The 18,692-nt window shown below is 36.4% G+C and overlaps 1 protein-coding gene across 15 annotated transcripts in view; it reads right to left on the reverse strand.

The window, feature by feature from the left end:
- PTPRK (protein tyrosine phosphatase receptor type K) overlaps positions 1-18,692 on the reverse strand; it is a 549,502-nt gene that overhangs the window by 243,739 nt on the left and 287,071 nt on the right. For all 15 annotated transcript variants that reach the window (XM_032862518.1, XM_032862504.1, XM_032862503.1 and 12 more), the window contains one exon: positions 16,200-16,374. In XM_032862518.1, coding sequence (XP_032718409.1) covers positions 16,200-16,374 — 175 coding nt within the window. The remainder of the gene's footprint in view (positions 1-16,199; positions 16,375-18,692) is intronic.

Here is an 18,692-nt window from a genome sequence, read left to right on the forward strand (position 1 = left end):
CCAAGCTGAAATAAGTAAGATAATAGAGGTAATCTGCAAAGAAAGGAAAATAAAAATAAAAAATAAGCCAGAGAGTCTGAGATATTCATGTGATTTGATCAGAGATGGTTGGACCACAGAAAAGCCCACCTTGCTAATGGTGTCCAGGGGACTGTCTAAAGTTATTAATATTCATGTGAAATTAACAGCAAGTCTGGATGCACTTTCTTTGATTACCAAACACTGTAAGACCAGAAAGAAGATAGGTTATTGAATTCTGAATGATTTTTCTGCCCACAATCAGGGAAGCTTTGGAATCCAAACAACCATATGATATTATTAAAGACATGTTAAATATTTCCAAAGTTTTTGTGGAAATACAGAAGCAATTCATAATTCTTGGTATAAAATCCAAGAGGAATGCTCAGGGAAGAGGGGAAGAAGAATGCAGGAGGAATTTTAGAATAGTTTCTTACTTTTCAAAACCACCCATGTGCCAGTTATCTAGATTCTAACAAAACCTTCCTAGGCTTGCTGGAATCCAAGTTGAGTGAGCAAGTAAATTTGCTTGGTTGTGCACGTTTAAGTTAGTACCTCAGATATGTGGGAACCATAGTTTTTTTTTGTTTTTTTGTTTTGTTTTGTTTATTAATCATTTTTTATTTTCAGCATAACAGTATTCATTGTTTTTGTACCACACCCAGTGCTCCATCCAATCCATGCCCTCTCTAATACTCACCACCTGGTTCCCCCAAGCTCCCACCCCCCCACCTCTTCAAACCCTTTAGATTGTTTTTCAGAGTCCATAGTCTCTCATTGTTCACCTCCCTTTCTAATTTCCCCCAACTCTCTTCTCCTAACTCCCCATGTCCTCCATGCTATTTGTTATGCTCCCCAAATAAGTGAAACGATATGATAATTGACTCTCTCTGCTTGACTTATTTCATTCAACATAATCTCTTCCAGTCCCGTCCATGTTGCTACAAAAGTTGGGTATTCATCCTTTTTGATGGAGGCATAATACTCCATAGTGTATATGGACCACATCTTCCTTATCCATTCATCCGTTGAAGGGCATCTTGGTTCTTTCATCACTAGCCATCAGGGAGATTCAAATTAAAACCACATTGAGATATCACCTTACACCAGTTAGAATGGCCAAAATTAGTAAGACAGGAAACAACATGTGTTGGAGGGGATGTGGAGAAAGGGGAACCCTCTTACACTGTTGGTGGGAATGCAAGTTGGTGCAGCCTCTTTGGAGAACAGTGTGGAGATTCCTCAAGAAATTAAAAACAGAACTTTCCTATGACCCTGCAATTGCACTACTGGGTATTTACCCCAAAGATACAGATGTAGTAAAAAGAAGGGCCATCTGTACCCCAATGTTTATAGCAGCAATGGCCATGGAACCATAGTTTTTTAAAGATCCTATATTTGATTTAAAGAGGGTTATACATCTCCTGCTCCTCTATCGAGAACCACTGCTATAAAGTGGTAGTTTATATAAAACAATAAAAATAAATAAAATGGTAGGTTATAGCCATAATGATACTTTTGTTGGGACAGGATGTGGTTAAAAACAGTAGCCAAGCAAACTGAAGTAAATGCACAATTTCTAAAATGACAATTGAACAATCACAGTGACATAGTCGTTAGAATAACTGAAACTTAAGAAAACTCACAAATCTGTTTCTTATTGATATCTATCTAAATCTTGCTTCAAATAGTTATTTTTCTAAATACCGCTATGTAAATTCAGTTAGTTTATATACTGTAAAATGTTACCGTGGCACAGTGAAAGAAGGAGCATAAGCTCTAGAGTCAGATCTGGGTTACAATCTGGGGACAGCCCCTAAGAGCCACATAGTCTGAGCAACTCTACCTAAGAGCCTCAGATTCCCTGGAGGTAAACTGGGGATAATAAGAGTTGTCATGAAACTAGAAAAGTAATGTATGTAAACCTTCTGTAACAGTACCTCACACCCTGTAAATGTATTATGAGTGGCTGTTTTAAAATTACAACTTACACTAAGCATTTATATTCTGTTTCACTTAATTTATATTTACTAGAAGTAATCAATGTTTTAATCATGTTCATTATGCCCCATTATAGCAATCAGTTACTAAAATAAGTTTATGAGTTGATGCTCTAGCTACCTTCATCATCAATATATATGGAAAGTACAGAAATTTTAAGCAAGACATTTGAGAGGAAAACCAGGTCTCTAGGGCCATGCCTTGCTTACTGACATATTTCATTTAAAAGAACAGCCATACTAGGGCACGTGGGTGGCTCAGTTGGTTTAACCACCTGAGTCTTGGTTTTAGCTCAGGTCATGATCTTACAGTTGTGGGATCGCATCTGGCTCTAAGCATCAGCTTCTCTCTCCCTCTCACCCAACTCTCTCTCTCTCACTCAAATAAATAAATAAAAATCTTTTTGAAAAACCCAAAAAACAAAAACAAAAGAAAATCCCTATTTCCAGATCACTTTGAAATTTCTGTTTTGCTATTAACTAAATCAGGAAGAGTTCCATGTTCATTGTAAATGGAAAGAAGAGGTGTAAACAGTTTGTTTACCCCTCACAGAAAGAAAGTAGAAGAGAGGAAGGAATTACTATCGGGTAAAAGGAGACGCTGTATAATGTTAAAACTTTAAGACTAGATTCCCACAGCTACATATAGACTTATAAGACCCTAAAGATCATACATCTTCCCATTTTTTATTAGCAATGATATGATGATTAACCTATAATAAAAGTGTGAATAAATTAAGAGTGCTTTTATGTTTATAATAAAACAATTTTGTTAAAGTGAACTGAAGAGAAGTGAGAGGGAAAGGGCAAAACTGATGATATTTGACACAAACTCTATTTTATTCTGGTATTTCAGATACATTCTCATGTAAGAACCAAAACAACAATAACACTCACACACACACATTTAGCAAGAGGGTACACTTCCATAACCCAGCAGGAAGACATGTGCTGCTAATAATAGAAGATATTCATAAAAACGACTTCAATTGTATTCATCCAAGGCAAGGGCAAGAACAAAATGTTTTTATTTTCAATACCCAAAGAAGATTATCGGTATCAATTGCTTAAAAGCATTTTATTTTATTATTTTTTTAAAGATTTTATTTATTTATTTGACAGAGATCACAAGTAGGCAGAGAGGCAGGCAGAGAGAGAGGAAGGGAAGCAGGCTCCCTGCTGAGCAGAGAGCCCGATGCGGGACTCGATCCCAGGACCCTGAGATCATGACCTGAGCCGAAGGCAGCAGCTTAACCCACTGAGCCACCCAGGCGCCCTTAAAAGCATTTTAGATAAACAAGATACTTTCAAAATATAGGCAAGCAAGGCAAGAAAAGAGAAAATTTACAGTATTGGCTATTTTAAAAAAAAATAATTGTTATAAACTTTTTATAATCATCTCAAGAGTAATTTCATTTAACACCTTAGGTTCAAGATGGTGGCAGGTCACTAAAATATTGCCAAACACATTTTTATGAGATAAATTTAATTATAATGTTGCAACTATTCCAGCCACAATATAGACATAGAATCCAATTATCCATTTCATTTTCATTTATACCTCATGGGCTAGATCATTTATCATGTTTCATGATAATGATCAGAAGACACGGAAAGTGATTTCTGGAGGTAACAAATTACCTACCATATTAGCATAGCTTACAAGATCCTGTCAACAACTACTATGCATAAATATGAGGTAATTAAATTTACAATGTGAAGGACTGTGTGATATGCTACTTGTTTCCTTCGCAGCTGCCAAAAATCTGGGTTGCTAAATGCAGCAAACCCGTTTGGTTGCAAATCAGGAATCATTATGACCCAGGACGCCAACAGGTAGCCAGTATGCAGTGGCTCAAGATGCTGAGATGCATCTTTCATCACCTGGTATTATTACTTGCCACTAAACTATCCATCATTACTGCAGAGACAGGTTGGAACGAAAGTCCTGGACCTTCACATTACTGCTCCTTGAACTCTGCCTCATCCATCTTTTCCATCATTCCTGATTCACAACTAAGTGCCTTCTCCTGGCTGCAAAACCAAGTGTGAAGTTGTAATGCCTTTAGCCCACAGTGCTTCTCTAATAGTAATTGATTTCTCTTTATTATGGAGCCACTGTTCAGAAAAGACTCATGCTTGCTTGCTGATGCCAAAAGATGTTTTTTACAAGACCTGAGTTACAGAATTCCAACACTTGTAGGGAAAGAGTATCATTTTGTTTCATTTTGTTTTGTAAGTTAGCCTTCAAAATTGCATTAGAATTTCAATTTTATTAATATGTATTAATATTTATCCATAAAACTCAGAAATACAAACTTAGAGAAAGACAGACACAGATGCCTCTGCAGACGAAGGTATAGACACTGAAAAGGATTAACAGCTAAAACATGTGTACAAATGCAATATTTCAATCTGAAATTCATTAATCAGTGTCAAATATGTTGGATAGTCAAAACCAGAACTTTAATGTACTTAGTATGTTAAAATCACAATATACGTGTTTATCCTTCACACAACACAAACAAAAGAGAAGGATTTAAAGTTAGAAACAATAATATTTGTGAAAACTGCCTTTTAAAATAAATCTCTCATTTACACCCATTTTTTTTCCTTCTTCACCAATTGCTAAGAGAACCTTCAAGAATGATACCAGTTACATAGTGGTTGGCATGCCATAAACTATCCAAGACTAAAAGGTTTTAATTCTGCTCCATCTGAATGCTGTTATAAAAGTTTAATAAATCAAAATGATCAAAATGTTCCCAGTGGCAGATTGGGATTTGGTTTCCAATTCAAATTCTCTTTAATATATGGCTTCTCTGACATCTTCCATTTCTGCCATCTACATTGAATCCCAAACACCCTGCTTTTCATCATTACCATGCACCAACCAGTCTGGTCATGGTAACTACTTTTTAACATTCCTGCACAATACAAAGAAATGTCATACCTGGTGGGGGCTTTAAGACAGGAAAATTACAGCAGATGAGAACTCTTTATCTACCTGTAAGTAAATATTTGTAAACCACCTGCTGCAGTGAATGACATTCTTTCAGGATTGAGAAATGTTGCTGGCCAAAAGTCCTCTTAGAAAGAAAATCCCCACTCCCTTCGATGTTTTTAAAAACTGATGCAAGAAAAAGGTGTATATAAAAGCGTCATTATCAGGGGTGATCAAATTCTGAAGAGCAGAGAAAGTGAAGTCTTTAGAGAACTTGCCTCATTTCTATGAAGTATAAAATTTTAACATGCAACAGGAAAAAGAATTTCACTTAACTTCAAATCTGATCAGAAATCTACATTGAACTAGCAGGGGAAAAAATTACACATGGTATATTTTACATGTGTTTTTATATGTGGACAATGTCAGGAATAAAGAAAAAAGACATCTTTAAACAGGGTTCTCTTTCTAAATTTTCCATTTAATTGAATATATCTGTTTGTATCCTAAGTTGAACAACATGAAAAGTGTAAAAATATTGGCTAAAGGCTATGAGATGGGAGCTTACAAAATACACAAGTGTTTCTATGCCCTAAGTATTTATTGTTTAATTCATCTTGTGTTGAAACCCTAATTCAAAACCCTACAATTAGTTAAAACATTTCCCCACATGCTAATGATTTTAAAACCATCTCTCTAGTAACACAAACAAAAGCTTACAACTGAAATTATGATCTGTGCTGTTAAATAAGTTTTTCTACAAGTCTTCTGACTGCTGTCCATAAAATCATGTATTTCACCTAGTATCCCAGGCTGACCGCCCCTTCCACTATCATCATTTCTCACCCTTGACTTGCTCTTTGTACCAAACACTCCCTCAAAGAAACCTCACCATCTCAATGCTCTTATGGCGTTTAGAGCCCTATACTGACTCCCTGCAATTTTACCATTCTCCAAATCGTCTCCCATCCTCGTTTTCTGAGACAGATAGGAAGACATAAGTAACCTATGTCAAAAACCCTCAAAAGTCCCCAAAGCAGATTATATAATGTATGTATATTTCTTAGTTTGGATTCAAATTCCTCCACAATTAGGCCTCAAAGTGCACCTTCAGGCTCATCTTAGACATTTCCCCTGGAAAACACTATGCTATAGTCAATACTTAACACTTCGCACAAAAACATGTGTTCTCCCACGCCTTCTGCTTGTAATTCCCTCTCTTTATCTTCAACTATTGAGATCCCACCCCCTCCATCAATGCTATGATGAACTGCCCAGCAAAGGTCATTAATGAGGCTGTCCTCCTCTGCCCTATACATCAGGTCCAGGCCTTTCATAAGGCATTCTACAACCCATGTTCTTTTTGTCTTTTCAACGACCATTATTTGATTATATCTGCTGGGTGTTGGCCATGGTGCTGGCTACAGAGACACAATAATGAATGAACAAAGGGAATAGTTCTTAACTTTGCCAATTGAGCGCTGGATGTTAGGAACACAGATATATTTTGAATACTGATGAGGAAACTCTACAAGCAGAAAAAGCAAAGGTCCTAAGGTAGAAGACAGCATGCTGTATTAACGTAAGTGAAAGTAAGCCGGTGCTGCTAAAGTTTGGTGAGCAAAGGAGACTCTCAGGAAGGACTGAAGAGGAGGGCAGAACCAGATGAAGGTGGGCCTTGGGGCCGGTAATAAGATATCTAGAATTTATGCTAAATGAACAAAAAGCCATCAGAACCTGGGGAGCACAGTCTTTGTGCAGTCTGAGCTATCTGACTGCCAAGGGAATACTGACTTGAAGGAGGGAAGTGCTGATGTGGACAGAGCCATAAGACCTTTGAAGAAGAAGACATCAGAGATGAAAATGATGGCAGTGATGTTAGGGAAAGCACTGGGCACCCACAGGATAGGTAATAAAATTCAGACAAATGAATGAAATAGTTAGTTAATATACATATTTCTGTATACTGTATCTCATCCAACAATGCAAAGATATTTGAGACTGCTGTCCTGTACAAATTTTCATTCTGCACATACTAATAGAAGGCATTACCTAAAGATGTTTTGAGAACTTAGAGCCAAATAACTTCGGAGAAAAAAAATCTGTAATACAAAATTAATAATTCTCTCCTGTTCTGGAAAATAACTATCATTTGGCCTTCAGGTATTTTGGAAAAAACTGAGACAAAACTAGAATAAAATAAGAATATAAAAGCACGTGTATGTTTGAGGGAAAAAATGAAGCGCAGTTGGGGGTGGAACAAGAAATACAAAGGCCCTAAGGCAAGAGTATCCTTGAAGAGTCAGCATGTCTGCGGCGCATTAAGGAAGGAGGTGAGTGATAGGAAATAAATTTTGAGTGATACACAGAGGATATGTCATTTAAGACTTTTTGTACCAGGAAAGGGCTGTGATTTCTTTTCTCCCTTAAAGTGAAGAGAAGCTGTTGGAGGTGTAACATGGTAACATGAGAGGAGCAATGGTTTCCTCCAGATATATTTGAGGATGAAAGGAAATGCCAATGGCAATTAGGAAAATGTAAATAAAGATGTGGGTAAAATTTCTTTCTAACAAGGGAACAGGTAACCATTCGTTGTTCGTTTGTTTGTTTAAAACAATGACAGATTTCATGCTGAAACCACTAAATCTGATTCCAAACTGTGTAATACTGAAGAAAGACAACAAAATAATTTTCTTAGTTTAAAGCTCAGAAAGGAGAAAATAGAGAGCAAGAGAAAGTTAACTTTCAAATTATATCCTAAATTTAGAAGCAACCCTTTCCTTATACCTGGTAAGAGATAAGAATATCTGTAAGCCATGATTTCTCCAAGAACATCAGAGCTTAGATAAAGCTATAGAAGAAGAGGTTGTTGTCAATTTATGTGTTAAGAAAAACTGCCCGTATTTTGTCAAAATTATTTAGTCTCTGTCCAGTTCTCAGTCCTCAAACCTCACTTTTAACACCAAAATGATACATCTTTTCTTTTTTTATAAAAGCTACTATGAAGTAAACACAGTCCATGCCGAGAACTAACAACATATAAATCTTTACCTGCTCTTATTTGTGTTGACTTTACAATTGTTTTTAATTCTTTCTAGAGTAAATGTTTCTTAGAAAAGGAAATAACGTGATTTATATTAATCCAGATGGAAAGAAAAGTGCTTTCTGCAGTAATACAGTAACACTTTGTTGAACAAGCTGGTTTTGACGGATTTACTGAACATTTGACGTCTCCTTAACATTTTGTGAAAGCTTTGTGTTTGCTGTGTATTTCTTAGTTTGTATTCTTAGTAAGTCAGGCTCCTGATGACATTTTACAGTAAGCAGAATGTGTGTTAGCTAGCTTTTAAAGGATGTGAACATCTCAGTGGTAAACAGTTTATTCTAACTGTAAAAAGCTAAACACCAGAACTCACTGACCTGTCAGTTATACACTGGTAAGGGGAGCCCATTACTCTGGACTCTCTAGAAGATGGAAGTCCTGGGAGAATAGAACAGACTCCAGAACTAAAACTAATGAAGTAATGTCCCACATCCCTCCACAACACATTGCCATCTTTACTCATTGCACCGCTAACAATACTGTAAGTTAGTTCTCTACCTCACTGATTGATTTCAATCTGTCAGCTACAGAGCTTCCATTTAATTAACATTCTATAAGATTCTCAGTACATTATTTACCAAAATAGTGCTTAATAAAGGGCTTTAATGGAATAGCTCCTTAAGTATGGTATTTTCTATTTGTTAGAGAATCTTATTTTTTTTTCCTATAGAATTAGAAATGTGACTAAAATCAAAGATCTGTGCGAAAATATCCGATAGCTCTACCTTTTTTAAAAATAAAATTAATTAAATTATAAATTGCTTGAGAGCTGGAAGGAAATCTGCTGTAATTTCCTGGTGCCTATTACTCAACCATTTTAAGTACTCAATAAAGGCTGCTTGCTGATTTTCCAATGAAGTTACAAAGTGACTTCATTGCTTCCTTTTTGGTTTGGAGTAAGGAAAAGAGAAATAGTCAGCAGGGAGGAGAATATAAATTCCAAAGACACGATTAGTTCATGAAGTTGATATAAGTCCTCTGGAAGAAATGGGCCCAAATTACATTTATCACAAACTCCAAGAGAATGGAATTGAGAGACTCAAAAGCAAAATACAGGCCTAGGAACAGTGCTCCAAAAGCAGATTGCCTGGAGCTCAGAAGAAGAATCATTTGGCATGCAAATTATCCTGCTTCCTCTTTGATCCTCAAATTCCTAAGAAGTAAGCTCCAACAAAAGCAAACTCCCCAAAGATTTACTACAAAAAACAGTGACCAGCACCTCAACTGCTAAACATTATGTAAAGCTCTACACATGAATCACCTATGAAAACACACTCAAAACTCCTTTGGGAAAGAATTCAGATTGGGTTTTTATTTTTAAAGCAAACAAAATAAATAACATGAACATAACCACATGGGCAAAACAAGCGCTTCATGCTGCCATTCTCCTGAAGTAGCCTAAGAAAACTCAGAGGAGGAAATTAATAGAAAAAAGTACTTGAAATAACAGTGTAGGAAAGTGGATAGAACAGTCTCTGTAATAATATACTACCTAAAATGAAGACATCTAGTATCCTTTTGCTCATTTAGAATTTAAAAATGTACCAGACACCTTGTACATTGAATCACCTGAATTACAAGTAGCTACAATGAATGAGAGGAGACTCCAAATGTTTCTTTTATCATACTCCAGGGTAGCAAAGTGAAATTTTAAAATATGCAACATTTGGAGTCTCCTTCAAATTTGAGACATTTTGATTACCCTCCCCCCAAACCCCACCCTCACCGACTACATGTCCTTTCCTAACGATATAAAGGACGGTTTGGGAATGTTAGTGTGTTGTCAATTTATATGTTCTTAGACTTTCATTATAGTTTAGATTTTATTAAATATAGATGCTTGCACTGAATTCTCCCGGATAACTCCAAATTTCCTGTCAAGGTGACTAGTTTTCACAGTAGAAGCAAAGAAAAGAGATCTTCAAGTCACCATTAAGAAAAAGAATCTTTATATGAATGCGTAAGTCTGACAGCTGTGCTTTTAAAACTAGTTAAAAATCAATAGTGTGTGGCATTAAGCAGCATGCTGATGGACTCAAGCTAGAAATTCCACAGCCTTTAACCACCAGCGAGCAAAAGTATTAGTTTGTCATGTTTCCCACTTCCCAAATGTCCTTGCTTCTAATATAAAAACATTTAAAATGAAATATTCAGAACTGATTTTTAACATTATATACAAAAAAGACTAGAGTAGGAGATATTGGTCAAATCAAAATTATTTTTTTTATTTTTTTAAAGATTTTATTTATTCATTTGACAGACAGAGATCACAAGTAGGCAGAGAGGCAGGCAGGCAGAGAGGAAGGGAAGCAGGATCCCCGCTGAGCAGAGAGCCCAACTCGGGGCTCTATCCCAGGACTCTAGGATCATGACTGAGCTGAAGGCAGAGGCTTTAACCCACTGAGCCACCGAGGTGCCCCTCAAAATTATTTTTTTAGTGATAGAAAAATCATGCCTAACTTAAAGTCACCCTTACTAGTTTGTAGGAGAAGACAGCCTGATTCAAACACTACAAAAAACAGTTGCTACCATCCTTTCCCGGATGCCAGAAATCTCCATCCCTTGTGTAGACCAGGTGGCCTGTGGCTCATCATCCATTCCCTTTGTCTTTCAGGGTTAGCCCCACCACTCTGACTTCAACCAAACAATATTATTTGTTAATTGTTAGAGAAGTATCGATCGTCTTTGCAAAAATATTGTGGCAGGTGCTGTAGCAAACAAAGATAAACTAGACAGGCTGGGATGGAACAAAAACCGCAAATGATTTTGATAGGAGCAGAACCTGACCAGTCCAAATGCAAATGCAGTGTTAGGTTGGACCTGTAGCCTTCTTCACCAGTATAGTGGGTAACTAGTACTGGGCAAGTGAGTCCAGTAACAGCTTGCCATTCACCAAATAAGCTGTGATCCCACTCCACACTTTTCCTGACTTAGGATAACACCTTTCTCCTGCACAATAAAATTCTCAACTGTATGTCCTTCAGAATTAACTTGTATATTCTTTTAAAATACTTCCTCAAGGGCACCTAGGTGGCTCAGTGGGTTAAAGCCTCTGCCTTCGGCTCAGGTGGTGATCCCAGAGTCCTGGGATCGGGCCCTGCATCGGGTTCTCTGCTCCGCAGGGAGACTGCTTCCCTTCCTCTCTCTCTGCCTGCCTCTCTGCCTACCTGTGATCTCTGTCTGTCAGATAAATAAATAAAATCTTTAAAAAAAAATATTTCCTCAGTTCCTATCTTACCTGAATAGAATTAACAACTCTCTATGAATAACATTGCTTGTGCTCTGGAATCCCACGTACAAATATTCTATACTGGATATTCCAGGTGTCTCTCCACATGCAACCATACTATCTTTGATACTTGTGAGAGTAACCTCTCTAACCCCAAGTGGATGAGACCAAAAAGCATGTAAGTATACTGCTATCCTATGACCATGAGGAGACCCTAGTTTAGGATGGAAGACAAAACTATGGACTACAGTGAGAAGAACTGGGAAGAACTTCGATCTTTCAAAACTAAATGAACCAACCCTAAAGCCTATTTTGGTACTTTCCAGGTACAAAGGTCAGTAAATACCCTTATTTTTAAGCTAAGTTTCATTGTTTTACAAAGGGAAGTATGAACAGCAATCCAAACCCCTTATCATCTTAAACACCAAAATTTGTTTTTACAGGTCCACCCGCTAACAGAGAAAGGTCAGGGACAGACATCCACCCTACTGACTCTACAGCTAGAGGTCACTAGTACTCACTGAGAATAGATAAAAATATTAATGGAATATATTTTATGTCCACAGCATTTTAATGATGGTTGATAGTTGGTGCTAAAATTTAAAAATCAAACCAACAACAGAGACAAAAGAACAAAAATTGTGTTTTTCCCATTAAATAACTTAAAACATGTCTGGAGTTTCACTGATAAGAAATAGAAAAGCATAACTAACAAATAGAAATAGAAATTGAGCATCCGTTGCATCAGATAGTGAATTTCACAGAAGTTCATTGTGGGTCAGTTGTTCAGGAATGTAAGTGGACCCTTGATTTAGAGGCGGGAAAGAACGGAGAAGATGGTAAAGGATGAGAATCTATAACACAACGTGGCTACAAAGTCAGGGCTTTCAGCTTTCAGCTTGTAAATGCCATTTCAACCTGTATTTCACATTTTTTACACTTCAATTTTGTGGAAACACTGAGTAGAAACATCTGCTCTTCATCTCATCTCTGTAAAAACTTTTTGTCAATAAAGATTGGCTTCCACAAGCTGAAGACATTATCATTACTCAAAATGATCTGGAAGCAATGCTAAAGTCATGACAAAGTAAATTCTGTTTCAGCATACTATTTTTTTCTTCTTCTTCTGGCTGTGGGAACACAGAGATCAATACTCTTCAACACGAGAATTTTGCAGTGAAATTTTCATTTGTAACAAACAGTAGCAAAAGAGCCTTAAGCATGCCCTGTCATTTTCAGTTTAGGAGAAAATGCACTAATAAACTCTTACCCTTGGGTCATTTTTGACAACAGGCAATACTATGCCAGCTCTTATTAAAGACTATTCATATCACTGCCCCAAAAATTTCCTTTAAAATTACCATCTTTAGTATCGATGTAACAGGATGTCAGTTTTAAAACTGCCAATGAGAGACAGGACCTGTCACCATAGTTAATTCTCAGCACTGTTTTAACACCAGGACAGCTGACCCTAAAGGGTGGGTTTTTGGTTAACAATATTTATTTTGGTGGTTATCTAGACAAAAAAGAAAATATATTCCTTCATATTCATTTTCAAATAAAACAACAAGCAAAGTATCACCTGTATGTATTCGATATATAACAACCTAAAATATGTTGAAAAGAAAATAAAACTGCCAAAATGATCAAAATATGTTTCTAAAATGTTGGTGGACTCTGGATAGCAAGATTCAAAGCACCACTGTATTTTATAACCAACTAAGTACCATATAAAATCTGAATCGAAATGTAGGTTAAATGGCAGAACTTTAAAAAGGAAAAAAAAAGTTAAACTTGTCTATGAAATCCAAAGATTCTCCATTTATAAATCTTACTGAAATATTTATTCCACAAGTAACCCTCCCAGAGCAGCCATAATACATTTGTCTCCAGGTAAAGAAAACCAAGCTTTGATAAAATGATAAAATCTACTTTTTTTTTTTTAAGATTTTACTTATTTATTTGACAGAGAGAGAGACAGCACAAACTGGGGAAGCAGCAGAGTGAGAGCGAGAAGCAGTGTCCTCGCTGAGCAGGGAGCCCCAGGTGGGACTCAACCTCAGGACTCTGGGATCATGACCCGAGCAGAAGGCAGACGTTCAACAGACTGAGCCACCCAGGTGCTCCAATAAAATCTACTTTTTTGATTCAGGTCAACAAGAGAGATCTGGTAATGCCAAAACAAATCTCTTCGAAAATACACAAATATAAATAAAACAGCTATATGAGAAAGGGAAATGTATCTTTAAAAAGGGAGCGCCTGGACAGAAGCTTCAACACTGCTTTCTATAAACTGTTGAATACACCACAAGACCACTTCCTCAAAAAAAGGATATGTATGTACATAAATATACAGACATATATATACACAGAGACATAAGCACATGTAGATGGACAGACACACACATATAAACAACTACACTATTCAAAAGCACTCCAACTGTTCCATGAAAGGCCACCAGATCTTCAGCAGCTGCACACCAAATGCCCAGAGGACCATACAGATCAGTGAACACACCCAACCTCCTCTCTCCAGAGCATACTGATCACTCTGAAGACCACCTAAGGACACCTTCAGGCTCTCCAAAGCAGGCTCAGGTGAGAAAGACGCTGCAACAGGCTTAAGAGAGATGAGTATACAGCATCTACGAACATAAAAATTGTCTCTCTGCCTTCAACTTGCCTGGGCACTGAACACTTAAATACTATGCTATCTTCACATTATTCAATTAACTGGGACTGTGCTTTCATGAACTTAAGCAGATGATATGAGCTGACTCTGGAGACACAAGAGAGGTCTTATTTAATACAGAGTCATATCCAGTCCACAAAGATAAACCTTAAAAAAAAATGATCTATAGGATCTCTCAAGACAAAAAGCATTACAAATGGCTAGTGGCATTATTTAATCGTGATAATGTGAGATAAAGCTGTGTTGGAGAAGAAGCAGCCCAGCATCAGGACTCTAGAAATACAGGGTTAAACTCTGGTTCAGTCAATTATTAGATTTTTGTGGCTCTGGGCTATTATCAAATAGTCTGAATTTTAATTTTCTTCTTTCTAAAGCATTAAAGGTTAAAGTATTAAAATCAAGTAAATCTTGAAATAATGTATGTAAAAGACATTTGATGTCAAGCATTTCAAATAGATTAACTTGAATATGAATGTCTCTCATGTTCTCCTTCCAGCCTCTGGGCCTTGACACATGCCTTGTTCTCTGTTGGCACTTCTGGTAGCATTTATTTCTCTTATCCCTGTCCCCACATCCACACCCCTCACCGGAACAAGGGTTCTCAACCTTCAGAGTCTATCTCAAAGAAAACTCACTCAGAAGGTTCTTGCCTTGATGTCTCAGATAAATCTCAGTTCAGGTTAGACATTCTTGTTAGAATCTCCTAAACTTGAGGAGACTTCGGTGGTTTATAATTATTTTCATTTGTGTCATTATTGATTGATGCTGGAGTCTTTTCAACAGCTGTATTTCCTCTAAATTTTCACATAGGAAATAGGTTCCTCATTTTTATTTATTTATTTATTTTTAAGATCTTAAGAGAGAAAGAGAGTGAGCAAGAGAGAGAATGCACAGGAGCCAGGGGAGGGGCAGAGAAGCAGACTTTCTGCTGAGCAGGGGCCCTTATATGGGACTTGATTCCAGGGACCTGGGATCATGATCTGAGCTGAAGGCAGAGGCTTAGCTGACTGAGTCACCCAGGGGCCCGATTCCTCATTTTTAAGGGTTCAGCTCAACCTCCCCCTCTCAAAAAGGTCTTCCAAACCACGCTAACAAAAACATTAATCACAAAAAAATATTTTTTAATTAAAAATAATAAAAAATATTAATCGCCGTCACTTTGAGTGTTTATTTTTCTTCATAGCATGTACCATAATTTGATATATTTTCAATATTTTTCTATACAGTGTGCCTAATGCACCTCAGTGTTAAGCTCTACGAGGTCAGGGACATTATATTTTATTTATGATTTTATCTCCACAAACTAGAATGGTGCATATGTTTCATAATATCAGGGACACAGTAAATTTTGAATGAATTTAATACACGCTGTATACTTGTACTTGTCAAGCTAAGCTAAAACCACTTAGCAAGTCTGACTTTCTAAGATCCTCTAGGAGGCCAGAATTGATGAACATCCACCACCACTGGGTTTTGATACCATTAAAATTTACAATTCTCAATGGGGACAGAAACCCTGACCTTGACCTCATGACCACAATGCTTTAAAGAACAAAGGTGGTATCTGTGGAGCTATTTTATTTTATTTATTTTTTATTTTTTTAGGGTTGCATTTATTTAGTTGTTAGAGAGAGACAGCACAAGCAGGGGAGCAGCAGGCAGAGGTAGAGGAAGAAGCAGGCTCCCTGCCGAGCAAGGAGCCTGATGTGGTACTCGATCCCAAGACTCTGGGATCATGACCTGAGCCGAAGGCAGCTGCTTTACCTACAGAACCACTCAGGCATCCCTGTGGAGCTATTTTAAACAGGAAAAGCCAATCTAAAATTAAAATGCAAAACTAGGTGGTTGCAATATGGAATAAAGTGTTCTACATGGGTGGCCCTATTAAAGAGTTTTTTAAAATAGATTCCTTTCTATGGAAAACACTTTTTGAAACCTTGTTCGATAAATGTACAACGGTATTACTTTACCTTAAGACATTAGCAGAACTTGTTTTTTTTAAGTTTTATTTATTTATGTAATCTCTGTACCCAATGTGGGGCTTGAACTCATGACCCTGAGATCAAGAGTCACATATTAGCAGAACTTTTATATGATATAATTTCTTGGTGACTTGAAATGAAGAGTAGCAGGTTTAAAATCAATCAAAATCTCTACAAGGTTGCTTTGTTTTAACCAAGCCAAGCAATTTCATGAAGTGAAAGTGACTTTACCTCTTACAATGAGTTGAGCAAAATTGGACACACCGGAGCCTCGTTCTGACTGAGTTACACAGCGATACAAATCCTGGTCAGTTTTTGTCACTTCCTTCAATCTAAAGGAAGCAGCAAATCTTCTGTGATTGATGTTCTTAGTCTGGGCTACTGGTATATCTTCTCCATTTCGTCTCTGCAAGCAGAAACCAATCTTTAAAAAACAGGTTCTTAACATTTCCATAAATCTAAAGCACCTTAGCAACCAATATCTGTGATACATTATTCTTGTTTCTAAATTAGGAGGAAACTGTCTATGTAGTTCCACAAATCTCTTCCAGTGTCATTCAACCCAAAAAAAGCATGGAAATAAACACTGGTATCCTTTAGGGGCATAGCACTGACATTATAGATTACTACTATTTTCCATAAAATTGTTATTAGCTCACAGCATATGAATTAACAGAAGAGTTAATGGCCCCATGGCATATAATTCACTGCCCTCCTTCTCCCAAAGTATACTTATGGGAGCTTCCTTTAGCCCTTATTCTATACTGCATGTGCTATATAATAGGTTTGTTCCATGAGAAGACCAAGAGCATGCCCAATGCATCTTTGTATTCTAAAAGTGTAGCATGTGACCAGCCACAGAATGACAATAAAATACTGATGAATAATTTAGAGTCAAACCAAAATCTCTCTTCTTTGCAAACTTTATCTCTTTGGCATTAATGACAGCCAATTTATACCATTTAAGAGAAGTAATCAAAAGAACCTAAATGTTAATAGCATATCTGTCAACTTTCAAAATGAAATACTGAAAAGCCTATTTACAACATCAGGGTACCTTGCACAATACCAGTAAGTGTAAGCTATAAAAGAAATGGTTGAAAAATTCAACTATAATAAAATTTATAACTTCTATATGTTGAAAGACAACATAAATAAAGTGAAAAAAACAAGCCACCAACTGTGATAAGATATTTGTCATGGAAATAATCCATCAAAAGATAAATAGCCAGGTTATGTAAAGATCTTCTACAGTTCAATAAGAAAAAAGACAAACAACCCTATCAAAAAGTGGACAGGCTATAAAAAGGAAAAATGTATATGTCTAATAACCATGAAAAGAGATCCTCAACCTTAATTTTAAAACGTCTATATGTCAAAGATAGCATAAAGGGCAAAGAAAAGTCGTAACTATGAGAAAGAACTGGTCATGATCCTCGACCTCCTCTCTTGTTGGTGAAATGCCGAGTGTCTCTGGTATCCTTTCATACTACTTAAAAATCATCTCGTACTCTAGCTGTGGGAAACAAACCCCCTAAGATTACTAATGGAAGTATAAAATACTACAGTCACTTTAAAAGATAATTTGTTACTCTCTAGAAAATCTGAAGATGTACATAGCCTAGCATCCAGCAGTTCACGTCTACATTTCTACATCTGAGTCACTTTTGCATATGTACATCTCTGCATACGGAGATATTGTACAAGAATGTTGAACTCAGAATCGTTTCAATATAGGAACAGTTCAATATGGGAAAGATCCAAATTTTCCTGAATAGACTGAGATTTGGCCATCCAATAAAATACAATATAGAAGTTTAGGCAAGCTAAGGCCAGCAGTGTGCTGGTAAAATGCTGAACAGCTCGTTCGTAACCAAAAATATAAAGTGTTGATTTGTATCATATCTCAGTTTCTATGTTGTAAACAGTCTCACTGTGGCCACTTTCAAATTACCGATGTAATATCATTTGGCTCCTAAAAGTACTGAAAAATCAGCAATAGCCATCACAACCAGCTCCATTATCTCGTTTATGTGAAATACATATACACATGTTAAAATCTCAAATAAAATTCTTTAACAAAAATTAGTGTATGAAATAAAAACGCAAACTTCAACTTCTTTTAAATTTGGTGGGTACATTTGTGGTCGTCTTACTGTTTTCTTTAATTTTTTCATGGCTAAAACACTTTGTATTTTTTTAAAGAGTAAATAATAAAGGGATCATTCTATTACTTAAGTAATTTTTTAAATCCTAAAATCCACTGTATCTGTAATCATTTTTCTCCACATCCGAAATGATTTATCTGTGCATACTGTGTAGTATATACTCATGTATGGGTATGCATACACATTTATATATACCTAAGGACATAAAGTCCCAACTACGATTTTACCATATTCTATTCATTCAGCTTTTTAAATAATTCTTTCCTTACCCACCTATTCCATGAATTTTTGCACCAAGATCTCTGATCATTCTCCTGGATAATAATGAAGAGAAAATGCTTACATTATATAGAGGGGCCTGTTTAAGGAGTACACAAAGCTGATTACATTATACTATATTTATATTTGTGTTTATTAATATGCTAACATAAGTACAAAATATATATGCCTACATAGGATATACACTGTTTATATAATTAAAGAGCATAGGAGACATACATGCTATTTACCTCTTGAAATAACAATAACTATTTGTCATACCATTATGCCCTCATAA

The sequence above is a fragment of the Lontra canadensis genome, unplaced genomic scaffold, assembly GCF_010015895.1.
Source record: "Lontra canadensis isolate GAN:19392208 unplaced genomic scaffold, GSC_riverotter_1.0 scaffold23, whole genome shotgun sequence".
Lineage (NCBI taxonomy): Eukaryota > Metazoa > Chordata > Mammalia > Carnivora > Mustelidae > Lontra > Lontra canadensis.